Source organism: Gopherus flavomarginatus, chromosome 4, assembly GCF_025201925.1.
Source record: "Gopherus flavomarginatus isolate rGopFla2 chromosome 4, rGopFla2.mat.asm, whole genome shotgun sequence".
In the NCBI taxonomy this organism is placed as follows: domain Eukaryota; kingdom Metazoa; phylum Chordata; order Testudines; family Testudinidae; genus Gopherus; species Gopherus flavomarginatus.
Genome location: NC_066620.1, coordinates 56,936,390 through 56,961,988, shown reverse-complemented (window position 1 = coordinate 56,961,988; position 25,599 = coordinate 56,936,390). Strand labels below are relative to the sequence as shown.

General features: G+C 45.7%; 1 protein-coding gene across 1 annotated transcript in view; it reads left to right on the top strand.

The window, feature by feature from the left end:
* The window catches only part of ACBD3 (acyl-CoA binding domain containing 3), a 36,018-nt gene that overhangs the window by 5,537 nt on the left and 4,882 nt on the right, over positions 1-25,599 (top strand). Inside the window, exons 2-7 of the mRNA XM_050948565.1 lie at positions 11,964-12,105; positions 12,920-13,060; positions 14,446-14,604; positions 18,034-18,208; positions 19,765-19,951; positions 24,839-25,123. Of these exons, the coding sequence (XP_050804522.1) occupies positions 11,964-12,105; positions 12,920-13,060; positions 14,446-14,604; positions 18,034-18,208; positions 19,765-19,951; positions 24,839-25,123 (1,089 nt within the window). The remainder of the gene's footprint in view (positions 1-11,963; positions 12,106-12,919; positions 13,061-14,445; positions 14,605-18,033; positions 18,209-19,764; positions 19,952-24,838; positions 25,124-25,599) is intronic.

Below are 25,599 nucleotides of genomic sequence, written 5' to 3'. Positions count from 1 at the left end.
ATTGTTATGTGGAGATCTATACTTTGAGCCAGGGCCAAAACATTCTGGCACTTTTGCTATATGGATGATGCCATTTTATTCTCAAAATGGCATCCTGCACATAGCGCGACCTCTCATGCACCACATGAGTGGTGGAAGCATTCCAGTAGTACCGCCATTGCCCATTAAGTAAATTACACCCCCTCACGCCTCTTTGAGGGCTTAGAATTACTTTTCCTGCCACAGATGTCAAGACTCAACACTTCTACAAGATAAGAATGTAATAACCCATTTAGGGGAAACAAAAATACAGATCAAGTGAAGTAGGGTTTCAGGACTCTATGGTGGATATGGGAACTGAGCCCAGGGAATCCTGAGACCAGTAAACTCAACTGTGTGTGCGCTTTTGCATTTGTCATAATAAACCTAGCTAATATACATAAGTTTCATGTTGTTGTTTTAGGAAATGAAAGGGATCCAGGATATTTAGGTGCCAAAGGGGACCTTGGTGAAAAAAAGTTTGGAAACCACTGATATAAACTGTATCAGCAAAAGACAAAAGCTCTTTTTTGCCAGTGTAAGCTGTACATATGTTAGGAGGGTTTGCCAGTGTAACTGCACCAGCAAACCTTTCTAATGTAGACGTGGCCTTATGGGATGGAAATCTCTCTGCCTGAAATGTCTATCTTTTCCCCCCAATCTTCAGTATACACCAGTCTGTGAGGAAGAGACTTGTTATCTTTCAGGAAATGATCAGCTGTGCAGCACCATCTATGCATAAAGAAACAATACTCATTTTACTATCAGGAAGCTACAGTGATATCCTAAGGCCTGGTCTGCACTTAAACATTTGATCAACTAGCTGCATTTCTTGGGTGTGAGAAACCCCTTCTGTCACTGTAGGAAGCACCTTCACCGTGGTTTCTGCAGCAGCACAGCTGCAGCCACCGTGATGTAGACGTGGCCCAAATCTGTTTCTTAATGTCTTCTGACCACAGCTGTCTGTTCCCCCTCAAATCATGCTAAAGAAGTTCTGTCTCTTTCTTTAGACACACCCAGAGGCTTCAGGATAAGAAGTATGACCTGGTCTGTTCTGTTGCTTGGTATATAGCAATTGGTTACTAGAAATGGCTGAATTGTCCTGCCAATGAGTTTTGTGGGTACATTCTTGTTCTCTGGAATTTGAAAAGTGTTACCTGCTCTAGAGATCTACAGATGTACCATATATACTTGATCATAAGCTGGTTCGTTTATAAGCCGACTGGCCGAAGATGGATAAGTAAAAATGGAAATTTTTTATGACCCATTCAAAAGCTGACCCTATAATTCAGGGATCGGCAAACTTTGGCTCCCGGGCCATCAGGATAAGCTGCTAGCGGGCTGAGACGGTTTGTTTACCTTGAGCGTCCGCATGCATGGAGGTAAACCTAAGTAAACAAAGTATCCCGGTGCACCAGCTGCTTACCCTGATGGACTGGGACAGCAACTGGTGGGGAAATTTGAGAGGGGGGGAAGAGAAACTGAGGGTCAGGGGAGTAAAAAACGGTTACTCACCTTTGTAACTGTTCTTCAAGATGTGTTGCTCATATCCATTCCAGTTAGGTGTGCACGCGCCACGTGCACTTTTGTCGGAAGATTTTTACCCTAACAACACTCGGTGGGTTGGCTGGGCGCCCCCTGGAGTGGCGCCGCTATGGCGCCGCATATATACCCCTGCTGACCCGACCATCCCTCAGTTCCTTCTTGCCGGCTACTCCGACAGTGGGGAAGGAGAGCGGATTTGGAATGGATATGAGCAACACATCTCGAAGAACAACAGTTACGAAGGTGAGTAACTGTCTTTTCTTCTTCAAGTGCTTGCTCATATCCATTCCAGTTAGGTGATTCCCAAGCCTTACCTAGGCGGTGGGGTCGGAGTGAGATGTTGCGGAATGTAAGACCACTGAGCCAAAGGCTGCATCGTCTCTGGACTGCTGAACCAATGTGTAGTGCGATGCAAAGGTGTAGATGGAAGACCAGGTAGCAGCGCGACATATTTCCTGGATGGGAACATGGGCCAGGAAAGCGGCAGATGAGGCTTGAGCCCGAGTAGAATAGGCAGTGAGATGATTAGCTGAAACGTGAGCTAAGTCATAGCATGTCTGGATATAGGATGTCACCCAAGATGAAATTCGTTGGGAAGAGACCGGCATGCCTTTCATCCGCTCTGCAACAGCTACGAAGAGCTGAGGCGAACGTCGGAAGGGTTTGGTCCTCTCGATATAAAAGGCGAGAGCCCTGCGGACATCCAAAGTATGCAGCTGTTGTTCCCGACGCGACAAGTGCAACTTCGGGAAAAAGACCAGGAGAAAGATGTCTTGATTAACGTGGAAGGCAGACACAACCTTAGGGAGGAATGCCGGGTGAGGTCGCAGTTGTACCTTGTCCTTGTGGAATACTGTATATGGGGAATCCGCTGTCAAAGCTCAAAGTTCCAAGACTCTTCTAGCCGAGCTGATAGCGACGAGAAAGGCTGTCTTCCAGGAAAGATACAGCAGCGAGCACATGGCTAGAGGCTCGAAGGGGGGACCCATAAGCCTAGCTAACACCAGGTTTAGATCCCAGATAGGGGTTGAGCGTTTGACTTGAGGGTACAGTCGCTCCAATCCTTTAAGGAACCTGGAAACTATGGGGTGAGAAAAGATTGAGCTGCCACTTTCCCCCAGGTGGAAGGCGGAAATAGCTGCAAGATGCATCATTAAAGAAGAGACTGCCAGGCCCTGCTCTTTGAGGGTCCATAAATAATCTAAGATAATGGGGACAGATACGCGTCCGGGGGTAAAGTTACGCTAAGCGCACCAGTGGGAGAAGCGCTTCCACTTGGTGAGATATGTCGTCCGCTTGGAAGACTTTCTACTTCCCAACAGCACCTGTTGTACCGGTGCGGAACAACGCAATTCAGACTGGCTCAACCAGACAGCAGCCATGCTGTCAGATGAAGGGATTGCAGGTCCGGGTGGTGAAGCCTGCCCAAGTCCTGTGTTATGAGGTCCAGCCAGAGTGGCAGGGGAATTGGGTCTGCCACCGAGAGGTCGAGCAACAAGGTGTACCAATGCTGTCTCAGCCGTGCTGGAGCGATCAGGATTAGGTGGGCTCTGTCCCTGCGGAGCTTGAGCAGGACTCTGTGGACAAGTGGAAACGGAGGGAAGGCATAAAAGAGGTGTCCTTTCCACAGAATTAGGAATGCGTCCGAAAGGGAGCCCCGGGGAGCGACCTTGCAGGGAGCAGAACACCTGGCATTTCCTGTTCTCTCGGGAGGCAAAGAGGTCTATGTGGGGAAACCCCCACTTCTAGAAGACAGAATGGAGAATGTCCGGACGGATCGACCACTCGTGAGAGAAGGAGGATCTGCTCAGTTGATCTACCAGAGTGTTCCGGGCTCCTGGGAGAAAGGACGCTACCAGGTCTATTGAGTGGGCTATGCAGAAGTCCCATAATTGTATCGCCTCATGACAAAGGGGGGAGGATCGTGTCCCTCCCTGCTTGTTTATGTAATACATGGCTGTTGTGTTGTCTGTAAACACTGAGACACAACGACCTCATAGATGGCGCTGGAACGTCTAGCATGCCAGGCGGACTGCTCTCAGTTCTTGGACATTTATATGTAACACCAACTCCAGAGGCGACCAAAGGCCTTGAGTGTGAAGGTGTCCTAGGTGAGCACCCCAGCCGAGAGATGATGCGTCTGTTGCCAGGGACATGGAGGGCTGTGGTGGATGGAACGGTAGACCTGCACACATCAGGGATGGCGTCAGCCACCAGTCGAGGGAGCCTAGGATGTTCGGAGGAATGGTGACCACCATGTCTATGGCGTCCCTGCCTGGGCGGTAGGCTGAGGCGAGCCAAGTTTGAAGGGGGCGCTTGCGCAGTCTGGTGTGCTTTGTCACGAATTTGCACGCAGCCATGTGACTGAGGAGGCCGAGGCAAGTGTGAGCTGAGGTTATTGGGAAGTTTTGAAGTCTTTGTATAAGTAATACTATTGCCTGAAAATGGTGTAGTGCTAAACTGGCCGTTGCAAGATTGGAGTCCAGAATGGCCCAGATGAACTCTATTCTTTGTGTAGGCACTAGCGTAGATTTCTCCAGATTGATCATCAGGCCTAGTTGCATGAATAGGTCCCTGACGATGCCCACATGACTGGTGACTTGTTCCTCTGAGGTCCTTCGAATGAGCCAGTAGTCGAGGTATGGGAAGACATGTATTCGACGACGGTGGAGGGAGGCGGCAACTACCGCCATGCACTTGGTGAATACCCAAGGGGCTGTAGAGAGGCCAAATGGAAGGACTGTAAACTGAAAGTGTTGATGGTTCACCACAAACCGTAGATACCGTCTGTGCGGAGGGTAAACTGCAGTGTGGAAATACGCGTCCTTCATATCAAGAGCGGCGTACCAATCTCCGGGATCCAAGGAAGGGATGATAGTCCCCAGGGATACCATGCGGAACTTGAACTTTTTCATGATCTTGTTCAGTTCTCGCAGGTCTAGGATAGGCCTGAGGCCTTCTTTTGCTTTGGGGATTAGGAAATATCGGGAATAAAACCCCTTGCCCCTTAATTCCTTCGGTACCTCCTCTATAGCTCCATTGTAAGGAGCTTCTGTACCTCTTGCGGGAGGAATTGCTCGTGAGAGGGGTCCCTGAAGACGGACAAGGAGGAGGGTCGGGAGGGAGGGAGTGAAATAAACTGGAGGTGGTATCCCAACTCCACCATGCGTAGGACCCAATGATCCGAGGTTAATTGGGACCACGCAGAGAGGAACGAGGAAAGGCGGTTGTAAAACAGAAAAGGATCCTGGGAGACAATTGGTACACTGCTCTTGGGCGCACTCTCAAAAGTTTGATTTGGGTCCCGTCGGTGGCTTGGTGGGACCAATATTGTTATCCCCTTGAGGTCCAGAGTGATGCCTGCGGTTGGCACGACCTCACCTTCTGGCAAATTCTTGTCTCGGCCTAGATGGGGGGTAAGGGCGCTGAGGTTGGGTGTGGAAGGACCTTCTTTGAGTCTGTGGCGTATGCATTCCAAGCGAACACATAATCACCCGATTGTCTTTCAGACTCTGTAGCCTAGGGTCCATCTTCTGTGAGAACAGGCCCTGGCCATCGAATGGTAAGTCTTGTATTGTGTGCTGAAGTTCAGGTGTCAGGCCTGACACCTGAAGCCACGATATACGTCGCATGGCGATTCCAGAGGCGACCGTTCTAGCTGCTGAATCGGTGGCCTCTAGCGAGGCCTGTAGAGAGGTCCGCGCCACTTTCTTTCCTTCCTCTAATATGGCCGTAAATTCCTGGCGGGAGTCTTGCGGCACCAGCTCTGTGAATTTCCCTACCGCCTCCCAGGTGTTGTAATTGTACCTACTAAGCAGGGCTTGTTGATTCGCTACCCTGAGTTGGAGGACTCCCGCTGAATAGATTTTACGACCCAACAAATCCATTCGCCTAGCCTCCTTGGATTTTGGGGCAGAGGCTTGCTGGCCATGACGCTCCCGTTCATTGACAGACTGTGCAACCAATGAGCAGGGAGGAAGGTGCACATATAAGTACTCGTACCCCTTGGAGGGTACCATGTATTTCCGTTCAACTACTCTGGCTGTGGGCGGGATAGATGCTGGGGATTGCCAGATGATATCTGCCTTAGCTTGGATCGAACGAATGAATGGTAAGGCCACTCAGGTTGGTGCCTCCGCCCATAATATATCTATCACCGGGTCCTCAACCTCTGGAACCTCCTCTATCAGCAAGTTGATATTCTGGGTGACACTGATGGCTGGTGCCGAGGGGCCTTCACAGTGCCCATGTGCTCTGGTGCAGAAGAGGCACTTCTCCCTGGTGCGGTGTTCGGTGCCGAAGGTGGAGGAGTGAGAGCTGCCTCCATCAGGAGCTGCTTGAGACGAAAGTCCCGCTCCTTTTTCGTCCGGGGCTTGAAGGCCTTGCAGATGCGGCACTTGTCTGCGAGATGGGATTCGCCCAAGCACTTGAGGCAGGAGTCGTGAGGGTCTCCTGTGGGCATCGGCCTATGACAGGCCGAGCACGGTTTGAAGCCCGGTGAACCGGGCATGGACCCCGGTACCAGGTGAAGGGAAGGGGCTAATCCCCGATCCCTCCTAAGTATATACAAGAACTACTTAAAAGGACTAATAAAACTAACTAGAACTATAGAAAATTGAACTATATACACAATAACGATTAGAAACGAGCAAATAGCTAGGGAGGTGGAGATCAGCTAAGCCGCGCTCCACTGTTCCAACGACCGACACGAGCGGTAAGAAGGAACTGAGGGACGGTCAGGTCGGCAGAGGTATATATCCGGCGCCATAGCAGCTCCACTCCAGGGGGTGCCCAGCCAACCCACTGAGTGTTGGCTGGGGTAAAAATCTTCCAACGAAGTGCACGCAGCGCGCTCACATCTAACTGGAATGGATATGAGCAAGCACTCGAACAACCCCTGTGACCACCCCCCACATGACTCCACCCCTAGCCTGGAACCCCACACTTTCTCCCCATCCCATCCCTTCTCACCTTAGCTGGGGAACACCAGGGGCGGTGCCCGGTGGCGTTGCAGCAGCCTGCTCAAGTGGGCGGGGCCAGGCGGTGCAGTGGCAGACTGCCAGCCACAGAGCTGCAGCTGCTTCGGAGTCTGGGGGCAGAGCAGCGTGTCCAGAAGCGGAGAGACTCTGACTCTGCCTCTTCCCTTCTGTCTCTGTGGGCTGTGCTGCTTCCCTTGCCCCCTCTGTTGCGGGGAGGGGCTGTGTCCCATCTCTCCCCCTCTATACCCATTCATAAACCAACCTCCTTCTCTGGTGCTTCCCTTTTTTACTAAAAAAAAATTCGGCTTATGAACAAGTATATACGGTAAGTGGAATGGTGCTCAGCCTTGCTGATAACCTTGATTAACTTTCCCTAACTGGGATTTTTATTTCTGCTTTTCTTGCCTCCTCAACATATTCTGGAAGGGTGAGTGCTAATAACTGTACATAGATTAGACAGTAATTAGGTTTTAAGTCATTCTTGTAATATTGTGGCTTGTCACTTCCAAAAAACACCAACTGAAAAACATATTTTTGAGGCAGTTCTAACAACTCAAAATTAACTGTGTCCCATGGGACTCCTTGCCATAGAATGGATGCAGTAATTGAATAGAAGCCTGAGAGGGAGTGTTATGAGTATCTTGTGCAGTGTTTCTCGGTGAAGAATTTTCAATATTTAAAGTTATAAAATGAAAAGCAATGGTCAGTTGTGATATTTAGCTATATATAAACAATATGCCAATACTCCTTTCTTTAAGCATATTTCATTGCATTCTTTCTTGAGTCTTAATTTGCCAGCATATATTCCATTTTAGATATACTACTTGACAATAATGAAACAGTAAATTAAATTTTCTGTGATTATAAGGGAGACAGTTGTTTCTGTGTGTGTTGCATCTTCAACTGCTTTCCATTTTTAGCTCATTTGAATGGTTTAATCTTTCTCTTAGTTATGCCATACTTGCAGACTAATATTAAACAGTCTTGCATGCATTGTTAATAGGCCTGGCTTTAACTTTAGCCTAGAGCAGGGGTAGGCAACCTATGGCACGCGAGCTGATTTTCAGCGGCCTCACACTGCCAACGTCCTGGCCACCAGTCCGGGAGCCTCTGCATTTTAGTTTAACTTAAAATGAAGTTTCTTAAACATTTTAAAAACCTTATTTACTTTATATACAACAATAGTTTAGTTATAGACTTCTAGAAAGAGACCTTCTAAAAATGTTAACATGTATTACCGGCACATGAAACCTTAAATTAGAGTGAATAAATGAAGACTCGGCACACCACTTCTGAAAGGTTGCCAACTCCTGGCCTAGAAACTAACCTGTTTGAAGAGTTGTCTCAATGGACAACTCATTGAGTGTTCAGTGGATCTCTAGGGTGTTATCACTTAATCAAGATGCTAACACAATAAAGAAAAGCTGTATGGAGGATTGAATGGCTAGGGGATTGATAATGGCCAGTTACACAGAGCTTTTACATCTTAAACATCAGTTAAGTCAAGCCTACATTGTTAGTAACTGAAAGTCACTATGTCTGGCATTTGAGTGGTCTGAGTAATTGTTGGGTCTCTGTTCAGTCTGTAGTGGACAGGAGTAGATAAAGATGACCATATCCTTCTGCCATCGTTGGAGTAGTTTTCCTAGGTCATAGTTGAGGTATATCAATGGAAATGGATGGGGAAGCTTGTAGTGTTGCTGACTTCGGTATGTACCTTCTCTGGATAAATAGGGGAACACATTGTCCAGTGTTGGTCTGGAACCACTCGCAAGCACTAAATATATATTGAAACAAAAGTTTAATTTTACCATGTAGAGCTGTCCAGTAATTATATTCAGGGCTGTCAAAGGTTTGTGACTCATGGATGCTTGACAAACCTGGCACTGAAGAGCCTATTTGGCAAGACTCAGAGGACTGTAGCTCTTTCCATGCACACTGGTGCAGACAGTTTCAGCTGCTCAATTTCATCATCTGATACAGTTTAACTGCTAAGGTTCTAAGGTCTTGTCTACACTGTAGAGTTTTGTCGACAAAAGTTATGTCGCTTTAATTAAAGTGCTCCTTGTATCTGCAGAGTGCATCCACACTATGCTCCTTGCGTCGGTAGAGTGTGTCGACGCAGAGAGAAGTGCACTGTGGGTAGCTATCCCACTGTGCAAATGGCTGCAGGGTGCTTTTGGAAGGGTTTGCAATGCCTCATGGGGCAGGTACAGCATCACGTGTTGCAGGTTTCTCAATCCCATTGTTCCTTGGGCATCCTACTAGATTGCCAGCTGCTTTTCAACTGAAGTGTATGTGGGGGGAGGGAGTGTGTGACAGGGAGCGTGTGTGTTGTAGGAGTATATATGTGAGAGAGACAGTTTGTGTGTCCATTGGGCGAGAGTGTCAGCATGCTGTCTCTAAGTTCAGACAGCAGCCTGAACTACCAAACTTGGGGGAGGGGAACACCCTCCCATATCAGCCCTCCCCAACCCCTCCTTGCACAGCAGAACAGTCTCTCCTCCCCACACCCTGCAGCAGCAGCAGCAGCAGCCTGCTCTGCCTGCCTGCCAATTCCACATTAAAGGTTCTGTGATTCCCTCTGAATTCTCCCACAGCCTTCTCAGCAGCTCTGTGAGCTCTCCAGGCTGAGGAATGTCAACACTTTCTGAAGCTTTGAAAGGGTAGGAGTGCATGCCTGAAGGATAGCAGAGTTCAAAACCATGAGCAGAGCAGTCACAGTGGGCATTGTGGGATACTGGGGGAGGCCAGTTATGTCTACTAATGTAATGAACGGCAGCATCTACACTGGCACTTTGACAACACTTTTGTGCAAGAAGTGCTATGTCTCTTGTTAAAGTGGTTTTATTTTGTCACCAAAAGTGGGATTGCAGTGTGTACGCCTCCACTGTTTTACCTTTTGCCAACAAAACTCTGCAGTATATACATGACCTAAGTGTGATGGGTGGTTAGAGCTTGGAGCACACACGATTAAAACAAGAAACAGGTAGCATGTAATCTAGAAGCTCAGATTCTCTTGACTGACTCAGAAGAATACCATTTGCTAGGTACTTCCATTTATATTATGAACAAGTCACTGAATATTCTCCTCCCCCCATCCTCTTAATCTCTCAGTGGAAAGTTGTCTGATCTTTTTTTTTCATTTAGCTTTTTATTTCTTTCTCCCTTGGGGAACTTTCTTTGTCAATACAGATTTCAGCTTCACTTCATATTTGGAGTTTGGTCATCAGAGGGCTTATCTACATTAGGAAAATGTAGCTCTGTAATTCTCGACTCCTTTTAGAAATAGGCTTTATTAACCGTGCTCTGAGATGGGCTCAGATACTAATTCTAAGGGCAGTGTTAGACAATATATGGTAAAAACACCCACAATCTGTCTATGCTACAGCATTCAACAATGAAGAGTTACAGGTACACAGTTGCCCATTATTAGATTTGCCCATGTGGTTTAGTGGTCTGAAAGTGTACTTTGCATATAAACCTAGACATAATGTTAGCTTAGTGCCCTTGTCCTTATCATGACTAAGGACAGTCATCTCCATTTAGATTAGCTTGGATTTTCTGATAATCGTTGTATGTAAATAGCATTTTCAACCTGAGTATTCACGCTAGAAACCTGTTTTTAAGAGTCAAATTTACTTTATCTATTTTAACATTCAAATACTTGCAATAAAGTGCTCACAAATGATCCATGGACCAAGAGCTATTTTCAGAAATTATCTGGTGGATAATTACAATTAAATTCATATAGCTGGACATAACATTTAACTTCTGTTTTTCCTACAGTGTTGCCTATCACAGTGGTATATCAGCCATGGTTCTTGTTTGTTTATTTAAGAAAAAAATTCACGGTAACTGAACTGATTTGAAACTGTGGGCATGTTTACACTAAATCAACTTAGGTTAGGTCGCCTTACAGCAGGGGAAGGCAAACTACGGCCTGCGGGCCAGATCCAGACAGTCAGCATTTCAGTCTGGCCTGCAGGATTGCCAGGCTCCCAGAAGCAGCCAGCATCACGTCCCTGTAGCCCCTGGGGGGTGGGGGCAGAGGACTCTGTGCGCTGCCCTTGCCTGCAGGCACTGCCCTCTGCAACTCCCATTGGCCGAGAACGTGGAACTGCGGTCAATGGAAGCTTTGGGGGTGGTACCCGCAGGTGAGGGCTCTGTGCGGCAGAGCCACCTGCCCCACCCCACCCCCAGAAGCCACTGCCAGACATGCTGGCCACTTCTAGGAGCAGCGCGAGACCAGGGCAGGCAGGGAGCCTGCCTTAGCCCCCCTGTGCACCGCTGCCACCCCGGATTGCTAGAGGAAAGCGGTGCCAGTCTGGAGCCTGCACCCTGAACCCCTCCAACCCAAACCCCAGCTTCCTTCCCTCAGCCCCTAACCCCCCTGCCACATCTGTCCTGCACCCCAAGCCGCTGACCTGAGCCCCCTCCTGCACTCCAGCCCCCTGCCACACTCCTTCTGCACCCCAACCCCCTGCCCTGAGCCCCCTGCCTTGAGCCCCTTCCTTCACCTCTTGCTCTGAGTCCCTTCCTGCACACCACACCCCATGCTCCCTCCTGCCTCCCAACCCCCTGCCCCAGCCCTACATTCATGACCCTGCATACAATTTCCCCATCCAGCTGTTGCCCTTGGACCAAAAAGTTTGCCTACCCCTGACTTACAACCACTGCAGTAATTACTGTGGTGACTGATGTCCACAGTACCCTCCTGACAGTGGTATGTGTCCTTACCAAGAGTGCTTCCACTGATTAAAGAGGGCCAGTGTGGGAGGCTGAGAGCCAGGGCCCCATGCAGCTCCCCACCAGAAGCTCAGCTTCCTCCCAGCCGGGAGATGGGAGAAGTCACCTGGAGTCCGGTCAGCTGCTATGCTCCTGGTGCAGAAGAGGCACTAAGACACACAGAACAGTGTTTAAAACTCTGTGGAATGTAAAATAAAAATCTTAGTTCTTTTATACAGAAACCCATCCCCATGCCATTATAGGGGACTTGGGAAGCATGCTTGTGAAAAATTCACAATAAGAAGCCTCCTAAATATTTGAATAGTATAGATCCAATTGATTCAGTGTTGGTCTATGTAACTTAAATATTTAGATGTTAATTACCATATTTTTTTGCTAAAGATGCAATCTAGGATACATTATTTAAAACGCTTTATAATTTTGTTGCAATAACTACAGCTGAATATTTCTATTCTGGACAAATTTGCTTAATTTTGACCAAATAATAGGACTTATGACTTGTATTTAACAAGTCAAGGGGCAGATAATTTCCTGTGGGGCAAAAAATTGAGAACACTTAAGGGATAGGTTACCCTATCAGTTCTGTGAGACTTTTTCATACTGGTTGGTGTAAGTTTATCTCTTAATAAATAAATAAATTTTAATACCAAATTGTTCTCTTTGCTTTGGCAGAGAAAGATGGCAAAGCCTTTCATCCAACATACGAAGAAAAACTTAAACTTGTGGCACTACACAAGCAGGTTCTGTTGGGACCCTACAATCCGGACACTTGCCCTGAAGTTGGATTCTTTGATGTGCTGGGAAATGATAGGAGGTAGTTTGTCTCTTTCATTGGCCTATACTTCAAACAGACAGTAAGAGAAATGCAGTTAACATAATCTTGGTTCAACAGTAGCAAAACAAATATATTGTACTGTCTGGAAATGTAAATAAATTGGTGGAAGGGGGAGTTCTTCAGATACATGCACCTGACATCAGAGTTACTAGACAAATATAAGAATAGAATTGTTTAGACTTGAAACCCAGGAATGCTCAGCATCCTCTAATTCTTCATGAATCTAATGAGATTTTGGGGCATTAACTAATCAAAATAGTGACATGGCATAACAGAAATGGCTTAGATAAATTGTATAGATCTAGCCAATTGAAGATAATCAGTCATAACATAGAACAGAAGCAAGAGGGGGATAATACATCAAATGCCTGTTTCCAGTTTATCTGAATTTTGGAATTTTCAAAGTATGATGTGAAGTTATAGTTAGGTTTAATGGTGTGCGTTAGAGACTTGCTTGCAATATTTTAACAAAATCCCTTCATAAATGTTACACTATTAAAAAAAGGGATGAGCAGAAAAAAACCTTGTCGGATAGGGAGGAAAAACAGCTATGAAGTCTTCCGGTTGAAATGTCGTCAATTGTAAGAAGAAAAACTCTGTTTTCTCCAGTTAGTATGAGATAGACACACTTGGTCCCAAGTCTCTTGTGCACCATAGTTTAAAATGTGTCTAATTTCAGCCTTGGTTCCTTTTGTGTTTATTGGATTGGGAATTGACTACTAGCTTGAGAAGATGGTTATATGTTCTCCTAACATTTTATGCTCTTAGGCGTATTATTTTTTGTTTCTCCCAGGAAAGAATGGGCAGCCCTTGGAAACATGTCAAAACAGGAAGCCATGGCAGAATTTGTACAGCTCCTTAATAGGTGTTGTCATCTCTTTTCAACATATGTCACCTCCCATAAAATAGAGAAAGAAGAACAAGAAAAGAAAAGGTGAAGTTGTGTTTTTGGGGGGGTTTTTTGTGTGGAAGGGAGCTGTCTTCCTCTGTGTGCAGGCAAAACTACAGCTAGCTTCAGTTGCAGGCCCTTAGCTTTGTCAGTGATCGACTCCCAAATTGCCTTATACCATTCACACTCCTTAAGCCTTTTTTTACCATTTCAGTGATAAGTGAGTATTTGAAGGAAGGAGGTAAGAAAACTAAACCTCTTAAGAGTGCCTGGCTATTTCTACTGACACTTGTAATATCTTTGTGAGGAACTGAGTCTGTCTAAAAATAACTTTCCAACTCTGACACACTGAACAACTAGAATATAAAGTAATGAGCAAATGCCTAAAATCTCCTATCCTACCATTCTCCAGTGGGCATGGGTGGCAGCTGAAATCCCTCTTTGGGGAGGCTAGTCCCCCGGGCCCACCCCTACCTTGCTCCTTCCACACACACACGCCCCCCCCCCCCCCCCCCCCATGGCCAGGGGATCCCAGGCTGGCCTGAGCCCCACCCTGGACTGCTGGCCTAGGTGTCTGCCTCCTACAGTGGCCAGATGTCCCGATTTTTATAGGGAAAGTCCCGATTTTTGGGTCCTTTTTTTATATAGGCTTCTATTATCCCCCACCCCCTGTCCCGGTTTTTCATACTTGCTGACTGGTCACCCTACTGCCTCCACCCCCTCCCCAGCTGCCAGCTTCCAGGGAGAGGTTGGTGGCGAGGAGGTTATGCAGCATCGTGTGGTTTTGCGAGGGATGAGGGTGGAGGTGAGGAGGGATGCAGCAGGTGGGGGGGGGGGTAGTGTAGGGGAGGAGAGGAGGGACAGACTCACCTGGTCAGTGGGGTCTCGGGGAGGAAAGGGCGGAGCAGGGAGTGGAAGAGGCAGAGCGCAGCAGGGCCTCCTGACCTATTGGACAGCAGGTTTATACAGCAGCTCGTGTGTTGTTAAATAGACTCTGCAGTAGTTTCTAAGTAGTTGGCAAACATAGGGGAGGGAGGAGTGGTTGTGGCTGAGCTCAAGTTTCCTGCCATTTAGCTTCAAGTTCTACCATACTTTTGTCAGCAAACTAACTTAGTGGGTTAGAGTGATCATCAAATTATGATTCTGAATTTTACCTGTGGCAAATCCGGTGACAGCTGAGTAAAGCTCAGACAATAGTCTTTCTTCTCCATATCTTCAGAAGGATGTTACGCCTGTCAGGTTAGAGGGGATGGGGCAATGTGTGAAACACTGAATGCCTTGTCATATATATGAAAAGGAACACTAAGCCATGTATCCCAGTGAGGGCCATGTAGACATAATATTTGACTTTCCCGCAGATGACAAAATGGTAAAAGTAACTAAATTTAGGATTGTGGAGATGCTGAAGTGTCATTGAATGGATGTCACAGGAGGGAAGAGGAGGAACAGAGCCGTCGTGAAGAGGAAGAGCGAGAGCGTTTACAAAAGGAAGAAGAGAGACGTAGACGAGAGGAGGAAGAAAGACTGAGACGGGAAGAAGAAGAGAGGCGGCGAATAGAGGAGGAAAGGCTCCGGATGGAACAGCAGAAGTGAGTTGTTGGAATAGACAAAATTTAAGAAAATTGCTATCCATGCTATTGGAATAGTTGCCTTTCATTCTGTGCTTGCTTTGGTATAGTTATACCATAAACAAATACCAAAAGTTTTGGTCAGGAGCAGTCTGTGTGTGGATCAGATATGGCATATGGAGTTCTACAATGAGAACTGCAGCTACGCATCTTACAGAGGTGCAGATCCCAGCGGGCAGTGCTGCATTTTGAGCAAAATCACTGTTTAGTTTGCCTTAAAAAGAAGATTTGGACTATTAAGCATTTAACCCAATGGTAGATGCCTTACCCTCTTAATTTGACATGATTGCATCAGTGGCTCTACAGAGAGAGTGAAGGGAGAAAGCAGCTGTGAAGAAGGGTGATTCATTCTGGGCTCTGTAGTTTCAGGGGCTGCATTTTTATGCAAATTTGCAGCCCTCTGGTTCTTGGCAAGTTGCTAATGCTACCAACAGTTGAGGAAAGTTTGAGTGTCCCTATGAGAAGGTTCTTGAATTGTGATTTGAAGCCCTGTCTATACTGAGTATTGAACCCAAGTTGTTAACTTTGAAGAGAGTTGTACAGGTCTCTCGCAACTTATGTGCATTTAACATGCGCGATTTCAACTTATGCTGAAAGACCTGGAGTCCCGGAGGGGGCGTGGCTGGGAGTCCCAGGGCCTTTAAGTCACTTTAAATCACTCAGAGGGCTCCCAGCTGCAGAGGTGGCTGGTGTAGCCCCTGGTGTGAATTAAAGGGCCTGAGGCTCCAGCCACCGTGGAGCTTCAGGACCTTTAAATGCCCCCCCGTCCCGCCACTGCAGCTGTGGGCAGGATTTAAAGGGCTCCTCCGGGCTCCCTACCAGGGTGGGAAGCCTGACGGAGCCCTTTAAATCCTGCCTGCAGCTCCGGCGGCGGGACAGGCAGGGGTGGGGGCATTTAAAAGGCTTGGGGGTTCTGACTCTACGTGGTTTTTGTTTTACGTGATAACCGTGGAACGGAACCCCCGCCTGAGATGCGACAGACCTGTATAATCATGTTTCTCAATTTCAGTTCTGCGTACGTGCACCAAAATTTTCAAACCTTGTTGCCTAAAATGGCTGGATTTTCAGAGGTGCTGTGTCTGCAGCTCCCATTTACTTGCATGGAATTTGTCTGCTCAGTACCTCTAAAAATCAGACCACTAAAGAGCTGAAACTTTGTGCCCAAGATTAAAATTTGGTCAAATTCTGTGATGTAAAGATTTAACTTTTTTTAAAAAGCCAATATATTTCATTGTATTTAGCAGTACAAACACATCAAAATCCTGAGAACATGGGATCCATCTATCATATACTCAGGGCATAAGAGAATACTAGTTAATTAAAACTTCTTTCCCTCTCTTTGATTAAAAATGTCTAATTTCGTCATGCCTCCGTGTTCTGTACGAGGTTCTCTGTTTAATATATTTATGACTTGGAAAGGGGAGTGAGTAGTGAGGTAGTAAAATTTGCAGATGTCAGTTATATAGGTTATTCAGGTCCAGAGCAGACTGAGAGGAACTTCAGAAAGATCAAAAAAGCTAGGTGAATGGGCAACATGACAAACAATATTCAGTTTCCATAAATGCAAAGTAATACACATTCCAGAGAGAATTTTTCAAGGCCAGGTCTACGCTACAGGCCTATGTCGATATAAGTACATCGCTCAGCAGTGTGAAAAATCCACACCCTGAGTGACAGTTATACTGACTGTAATTCCTATGTGTAGACAACGCTATGTTGATAGGAGAGCTTCTCCCATAGACATAGCTATCCTCTCTTAGGGAGGTGGATTAATTATGGTGATGAGAGAGCATCTTCAGTTAAGCACTACAGCTTCACAGCTACACCAATGCAGTGTTTTCAGTGTGGACCTGCCATGACACTTTACAGGGTTCTAAAGTAACTGTTAACTCAACCGTTGTATATGAAGACCTCTGCTCCCTGTGCAGCTGTGGTCAAAAAGCAAATGAGATGTTGGGATGCATGAGGAATGGGGTGGTGAATAATAAAGAATATTATTATGCCTTTGTATAAGTCAGTGATACAGCCTCATCGCGTATGCTATGGGCAGTACTGGGCACCTATTTCAAAAAGGATAGTCTAGAAGTAGGAGGATTTAGAGAATGGTGATGAGAATGATCAAAGGCCTGGAAAAATCTTTTGTATGAAGAGACTGAGAAGACTGGGATTGCTCATCTTACAAAGGAGGTAAATAAGAGAGAACATCATAAAAGTGTGTAAAATGATACAGAGAATGTAGATCAGGAGTTTGTTCTCCCTGTCTCATAACCCAAGAATAAGATGACTTTCAGTAAAATGTAAAGTGGGAAATTCAAAACCAGTAAAAGGAAATATTTGGTTACATACCATGTAAATAAACTGTGGAACTCATGGCTTCAGGAAGTTGATGCAAATAATTTTAAGGGGGCGGGGAAAAGGGATTGAATATATATATTGATATCAAGAATATCCAGAGGTGTCAAACATTTTGTGGAAGAGATATTAACCTCATCCTTCAGGGTTTAAGCCAGTCTGTAACTATTAGAGATCAGGATGAGACGTAATGGGTTGGGGCAAATTATCCCATGTCTGCCTACTGCCAGGTTCTTTCACCTTTCTCTTGAAGCATCTGGTGCTGGCCACAGTTGGAGACAGGATATTGGACTAAATGGACCATGTGTCTGATCAAATTCCTATTTAATTCCTGTAGAAAAGGAAGAAAGTACAAATCCACTCAGAACTAACCCATGTAATAAGCCTAAAGTGTTACCAATTAAACCTGCTATTGTCTCAGTGTTCCATCTTGCAGTGTTCTCTATCCTCCCCTGAATCTGGCCAGTCAGTTATACTTTCCCTATCAGGTTGAGTACAGGTTGTCCAGGGAATTTGAGGCAGATCTAGTATCACAATGTATGTTTCCTTTTGTACAGAACTCTTGTCTTCACCACAAAGCATTGACATAGGACTACTTTGGCACTCTGTCCTTGATGCCTTCTGTGTTGGAGGACTGTTGGGATTGTGTGTGTTTACTTGAAGACCAAACCCTTTTTTCTGGCCTCAAAATCTGAAAAATGCAATATTCTGGCTTTTTAGCGCTTCCTTCTGGTTTATCAGACTTCAAATGGTGACTCATGGTGTGCCTTGCAAGGCAGCTATTGATTTAACACTTTAAATGGGGTTTTCAAGCAGTCAGTAGAAACTAACAAGCTGGCCTCTTGCTAATACTTTTCTCAACTGGCATATTTTAGATGGGAGAAATCTCAGTTGCATTATTTCCTAGCTTTGTCCCATCTGTATTAATTAGTTGGCACAAGAAACTGAGTTCACTGTGTTTGAGGCCAGTTAAAAATAGTGAACTTGCTGATACCTCCAGCCATTTGTAATCTTTATACTCTGCTCCCGACAATTTAGGCAACAAATAATGGCAGCACTGAACTCCCAGACTGCTGTTCAGTTCCAGCAATATGCAGCCCAGCAGTATCCAGGCAACTATGAACAGCAGCAGATACTAATTCGCCAGCTTCAAGAACAGCACTATCAACAGTACATGCAGCAGCTGTATCAAGTCCAGCTTGCACAGCAACAGGTATAGTAGAATATCTGAGAGGTACAGGGTCATTGGTATCCCTGATCCAGCCTTTCTATCAGAGGTGCGAATGCACTTTTGTTATCCTGGGTCAAAGAGGTAGTGACTCTGAAAGTTTAAAAAGTGGCCTGTGGTTGGCTGACACTATCCGATTCAAATACCAGAGCTTCTTTGTTAATCTCTTCCTGTAGTTTTCTAAAACAGCCATTGACTAAGAATATTCTAAGTAGACAGTTTAACCTTTGACTTGTCTGAAGTGACTTTGCCAATCACTTAATCCTTGTTAGAGTTCTTGGACATCAAATGTTAAGCACTCTGCAATAATGTGTGTACTTCAATAGTTTAATGTGCCCGTATCAATGTTATCTGGGCTCAGAAGGCAACAAATATACATTAAAATGCAGAAAGTCTGGAAATGTAAGACATTAATTCAGACCCATTCATGGGAAAGTCTTTTAAGGAATTAGAAGTCAGATCACATCTGTTGCTAGCCATCTCTTGTTTTTCTTTGCTTTTCATAAAGGCTGGTACCATATAAATCTGATCCCTTGATGAGCATAAATATAAATACATTTGCTCTTCCCACCAATTCTATAATTGGTTGGGTTTCCAATTTTTCTTCAGGAATAAACCTTTCTTGCTAAATCCAAAAGACTTCCCCACTGGCTAATTCCAAATGTAACTATAAATTATTACATGGTACAATTCGCCCTCTCTTTCGGTGAATTAAATCATTTGCAAAGGGTCCACACACAATCTATGTACCACTTAACGTCCCATTGAGACCTTTTTTGAAGCTGGTAAAGTGCTTATGCTTTGTTCTGTGTGCAAAGCATCCTCAGTCTGTGCCTTGGAATGCCATTTTTCTGGCTTGCTTTCCACAGCTGCTGTCTACTTTAGTTCTGTGGGCTTCTTTTGCTCTTAGTCTCAAATTCACACAGATTTGATATTGTAAACCCATAAACTGGCAGGGGATTTAATATGGCCCTCAAGTACTACTTCTGCTTTTAAAAAGTTGACTTGATTTCAAAAGAGACCCTTTCAACCGGCTAAATATTAAAGGCCGGTAAATGTGATAAATTCTGTGTATGCCTTTTCTAAAAACAATTTTTTTGGTGAGCAGAATTACTATAGTGATTACTAAAAAGAACAGGAGTACTTGTGGCACCTTACAGACTAACACTTTTTTTTGAGCACAAGCTTTTGTGGACTAAAGCCCACTTCATCATTTCTCCAATTAGGTGTGAAAACAAATTACCACTAGCTGCCTCCAGTCAATTTGAAAATGGTCAGTGTTTTCAATTGAAACCTTTTTTCAGCCTCTGGATCCAAATGGCCTGACTCCATGTAACTCTCTGATTGCAATGGGAGCTGTGTATGCTCGGCACATCTAAAAATCAGGCCACTTGATGTAAATGCTTAATTTTAGGTCTCCAGATTGGAAAAATGTTGGTCTACATTCTGAAATGTTAATTGGTTAAGATGTTTTGATAGTGAAGGAAAAACTCCCAAGATGACTACTTTGTTTTTACTGAGCTTAGTGTCTCTAACTGTAGGCAGCCTTACAAAACCAGCAGGAGGCAGCAGCAGCAGGGGCTTCTATGACTACCATGCCAAAGATGAATGCAGCTGCCTCAGGAGAAAGCCCATCTATTAATGGACAAGCCAATGCTAATACAGACAGCCCGGAAAAAGAGTTGGAGCCAGATGCGTTGGAAGAAGCACTAGAGAATGGACCAAAAGGTATGACTAAAACTAGATTCCTTAATTTAAACAAAAAACCAGAGACTTTTTTGTTAGAGCCTAGTTCTTTAAGTGTTGGTCCCTATGTGTATTCCCCTGTGGGTACACGTGTGCTACGTGCACCTGAAGTTGGAGAATTCCTGTAAGCAGCATCCATTGGTCTGCACGTGCACCTTTGCTCTCCTCGTGCCTCAAACTGAGGGTATAAAAGGCAGAGCAGACCAACCGCCTCTCCAGTTCCTTCTTGCCACCGTATAGCCTGGGTCAGAACCTCCCGGGTCCAGAGCTGCTGCTTTGTCATTATTCTTCGATCTGTAAATATTTCAAGTTTGCCTTCAGTGAATTTTGTACATAGGTTTTAATACTTTTAGAAAGTTTATACTTTAAGAGTTTTTCTAGTTTGATATGTTCCCTGCCTTGGGAAAACTTCCCATATATCCCATTACAAGTATTGGACTATTCCCCGAACTCTGGGCTTCAAACACTGTTTCCTGACCATCACGCTGCCTTTACTGCCTTGGCGAGGCACCCATCTTGGCTAGGTGCAATATCTGCCTGTGTCTCTATCTGTACATGTGAGGCGTAGGAGCTCTGCTTAGAAGGCACCTCACAGAGAAGGCCACAATGCATCCCACAATGAGGTCTGATGCTGGTGTTAGGGGATCCATGTCAGCAGGCAGGACTTCCTCTAACTGTGCTTCAGATGACCAGTGCATCTCTGCTTAAATTGAGATTGGAGACCGTTTCTTGATCTTTACAGTCTCCACCACTTTTTTCATAAACTGATATTTCACATGTTCACATTGGCATCAATAATCTCATTCCTGGAAAAGGACATTTGGTTTACAGCTCTTGATATGAATGTTCACCCAACCACAGCCAGTTTCTCAGATTTGTGGTGGGTCCCAACCATTTCCAATATAGGGTGCTCCTATTCAGCCTTGCCTGCACCTCAGGGTCTTTACCAAAGTCAGCTGGAATGTCCTCACCGTCTTCTCTTATCTCAATTATTTGCTTCTTGTTGTGAGGACACAGGAGGCCTCATTAATGCTTCAGCACCTATCCTCTTTAGGAGTCAGTGTAAACTTGGAAAAAATCTATCCTCCCTCTGACATACACCATAGACTTTACAGGGGCGACCCTGGATTCAGTCATGGCAAGAGTTTATCTACCAATGGATAGGTTTTTCTCCATGAGTGACCTGATAGACCAGGTTATGCGCAACTCTTGAGCACCACTCAAAGCTTGTATTTCCCTCCTGGGGCACGTGGCTTCATGCACTTGTTATCCCATTCACCAGACTCTTCTTACATTGCCTACAGGCATGACTCCAAAGAGCATGTTCACCAACCAAACACAATGCAAACATCTTAATGACAGTTCCTTCCAGAATAATGTCATCTCTAAATTGATGGAAGGGATCCCAGTCAAGTATGTGTGGGTGTTCTCTTCCTATACCCCACATTGGAAAAGACCGTCATTAGATGCCTCCCTCTTGAGATAGGAGTGTGGGCCCGTGTGGACAGCCAGGTAGCACAGGGCAGTTGGATGCCCCAAGAAACCAGGAAGTACATCAATCTCTGGATCATCATTCAGTGCAAGAAGTGTGCAAGACCTTTCTGCAACTTATCCAGTCCCAGCATGTCCTCATAATGTCAGATAATATGGCAATTGTCTGTCTTTACATCAGCAAACTAGGAAGGGTAAGATCCATTTCTCGCTGTGTGTAAGCTATCCCCCTATGGAACTGAGGTGTCAGGAATCAAATTACCTTGTTGGCAGCTTACCTTCTGGGAACTCAGAATGTGCTGGCAGACACCCTCCCAGGCATTTTGCCACTGATCACAAGTCGGAGCTGAATGATTCAGTAGAGAACAGTATCTTCACTCAGTAGGGAAGTCCCACCAGGGAACTATTTGCCTCCCAAACCAAATGGAGATGCAACATTTGCTGTTCCAAAGGTGTTCTAGAGCTACACGCTCAGGGCAATCGTCATCTTCTCCTCTGGTCAGGGCATCTGGCTGTGAATTTTCTCCCTTACCACTCCTGTGTTGAGTCCTATGAAAAATTCGACAGGACAGGGCACAAGTCAGCCTCATTGCCCCCATTAGCCCAGACAGTTTGGGTTCCCAAATTTCCTTACATCATCTCACCCTCTGATCAGCATCTTGTCCTTTCCTGTGCTCTTGACCCAGGAGAAGAGCAAGATTAAGCATCCCAACCTATCTGATGGCTTGGATTTTGGATGGGCATCAACCTAGAATGTTCTTGCTCTGAAGCCATGCAAGCCATCCGTAGCAGCAGAAAAAAGTACACTAGGAAATGCTGTTCAGCCAAGGGGAAGTGTTTTTCCCATATGGATACAGATGAAACGCATATCTGAGTCTGCAGATATTCCCCTTATTTTGAGCTATCGTCTCGCTCAAAACTGGGCTCTTGCTCAGTCCTATAAGAGTCTACCTGGCAGCATTCAGTGCATGCCATCCACCCTCAATGGTTACTCAGTTTTCACTCACCCATTGACTAACAGATTCTTGAAAGGCCCAGTCAGAACCTTTCCACCAGTAAGGAAGCCTGTCCTTTGCTGGGACTTGATCCTTGTTTTCAGCACTCTGAAACCACTAGAAACACCCTTCAGACCACTAGGAACATGTTCCATCTATCACCTATCAATAAAAATTATGTTCCTTTTGGCCATCACCTCAGCCAGAAGGGTGGGGGAACTCAGAGCCATAATGGTGGATCCGCCATACTCTATATGTAATAAGGACAAAGTCCTATCAGGACTACATCCGAAGTTCACTGCCAAGGTACTTTCAGAGTTCCCCTTAAGCCAGTCAATCAGCTGTGGTTTTCCATAATCACATACATCTGAGGAGAAGACAGCATTCTGCTGACATTCAACAGGCCTTAACTTTTTACCTACAAAGGACAAAACCAACTGGAAAATCTAAGATTTTCTTTGCTATAGCAGAATGACTTTGAGGCCACGCTGTCTCTTCCCAGCAGATTTCTAAATGAATTTCAGGCTGTATCCTACTCTGCTACCAGCTGTCACTTCTTTCTCTTCCTCCTGAGGTAAGGGCTCATTCTACAAGAGCACAAAGCTACATCAGTGGCAGTGGTTCAGGAAGTGCCTATTCTGGATGTTTGCAAGGCAGCCACATGTAGTTCCAGCCACACATTCATGAGACATTATGCTCTGGTACAGGACTCCTCCACTGATGCATCCTTTGGGAAAGTCTGCTGCCTGCATTCTCTCACCCTCCTCCTACCTGAGTACTGCCTGACAGTCAACAACAGCGGAATGCACATAGGGGCCAGCACTGGAAGAAAAATTACTTACCTTATAGTAACTGGAGGTTCTTTGAGATAGGTGATCCCTATCTGTATTTCACATTCCTCTCTGCTGTGGATCATTCCTGGATTCATAGTAGAGAAGGGACTGGAGAGGCAGTTGGTCTGTTCTGCCCATTATCTCTTGGTCTGAGGCACAAGGAGAGGAAGGGCACATGCACGGACCAACGGACACTGCTTACAAGAATCCTCCAACTCGGGATGCATAGAGTGCATTCGCCCCTACAATGGAATACAGATAGGGACCACACAGCTCAAAGAACTCCCAGTTCTATAAGGTAAGTGACTGATCTGTTGCTTCTCTCTCTCTGGTATTGCGGTTGTGGCTCTGTAGTTAGCACTCCCTACTACCATGTCAGAGCTAGATTTGGTTCTTGGGCGCACTCTCTCCCTTTCCTAGGGCAGAAGGGATTGGGTATAAAGGCAGTGTGCTCAGTTCCTATGAAAAAAGATGAATATGCAGCAACCCGAAAGAGCCCCATCCAGTCCTCTTCAGCTGAAGATAACTGACACACAAGACCGTAGAGGGAAGGAATGTAAGGTCGAAGTTCTGTTGCAGAGCTTCTCTTTGTATAGGATAGATTGCACAAGTGGGTCTTAAGGGGGTAGGGGCCTGTTGGTTGAATGTGCCAGGGGGCATATTCTCATGGACACTAGGACCAAGTATCTAAAGGGAGCGACTCTAAAGGAGTAACTTTTGTGTTCTCCTTTCCGCCTGCCGCCGCTGCTCTCCATGATCCAGATCCATCCACCTTCCAGCCAAACAGACTGCAGCTTCTCACTGTTCCCTGGGCTCACAGGGACAGCCCTGTTGTAAAAGTCTGTGGAGCTGGAGGAGGAAAATCAACTCACTACCAGCTTCCCTCCCCCACACCCCAGTTCTGTCTATCACTATTCCTGGCCTTATCAGTGGCACTTGCCCACCGTCATCCAAAATCCTTGTAAGATTTGGGCAGGCCCTAGCAAGAAACTAGGGGGTGGGTTTTTGGTCCTATATGAAAAATGTGGAGCAGTTCTACTGAGCACGTATCAAATAAAACAGCTTGCATGTTTAGGAGTTACATTTCAAGGATTTGTTTAAAGGGTTTATATAACCGTGTGTAGCTGTCATTGAAGCAGTGCCTTTTACTGAAATAGTAACCCATATTGCTCTGCCCTGAAGTGATGTCTTTGAATGAAATTTTGCCTAAATAAAGCTAGATAGTATTGTTAGTCAGCTTAGATGTGCAGGCAGCTGCAAATTGAATGAAACAGTCAGCCAGACTTAGTTCTAAGGGGCAGATTTGTAATATGTACTGTTACAATGCAGGCTTCATGATGTATTGCATGTTAGTTTGCTAGACCTCTGTTAAAAGGGCTTTGTCCTGTAGTAGCATGAAAGCTCAATTTAGGAAGCAACCTGGAGACTTGTCCTGCAGAGGCTGCATGGTGCCATGTCTTACAGAAGTGACGTGTTATTACATAACGTTAAAATAGCTGTATTTTTAGAGGCAAGTCATTCACCTTCCATGCTTTTTCCCTCCTTTTTAGAATCTGTTCCAGTGATAGCAGCTCCATCCATGTGGACACGACCTCAGATAAAAGACTTCAAAGAGAAGATCCGACAAGATGCAGATTCTGTGATCACAGTAGGCCGAGGAGAAGTGGTTACAGTCAGAGTACCAACTCATGAAGAGGGGTCATATCTCTTCTGGGAGTTTGCTACAGACAATTACGACATTGGTTTTGGGGTATATTTTGAATGGACAGACTCCCCTAACACTGCAGTCAGTGTGCATGTCAGCGAATCCAGTGATGATGAGGATGAAGATGAAGGTATATTTGCTTATTTTATATACGCTTTTAATGGTGTCTGTTGGCCATACTCTAATGTAAGGGTCTTTTTTTGTTTGTGTGTGTGTGCACGCGCGCACTCTGCACAGCTGGTATCCCTCTAAAAATGAAATCTATCCCTTCCAAATCTTAGTTAATAGTTGTTTCAAGTACCACATCTGCCTGGGGCCAGGCTAAGGCAGTCATGGCCCTAGTTGCATCCACATGTGTTGGTCCCCACAACCCCTTGGCAGGGGCCACCCATATGGCTTAGGGAGGAGTCACTATTACTACTTCTTCTGGCAAGATAGAGCCTCCCTCCTGTCCTGACAGCTGCTCCTTAAGCAGGCTGGGAAAATGCCCAGAGGAGAGAGGAATGTTCTTACCCACCCAAGCAAAGAGGTCCTGCCACCAACACCCCAACAGAGCTGCAGTGGGGGCTGACAGCAAGGGTACTACACAATGCTCAGTGTGTAGGG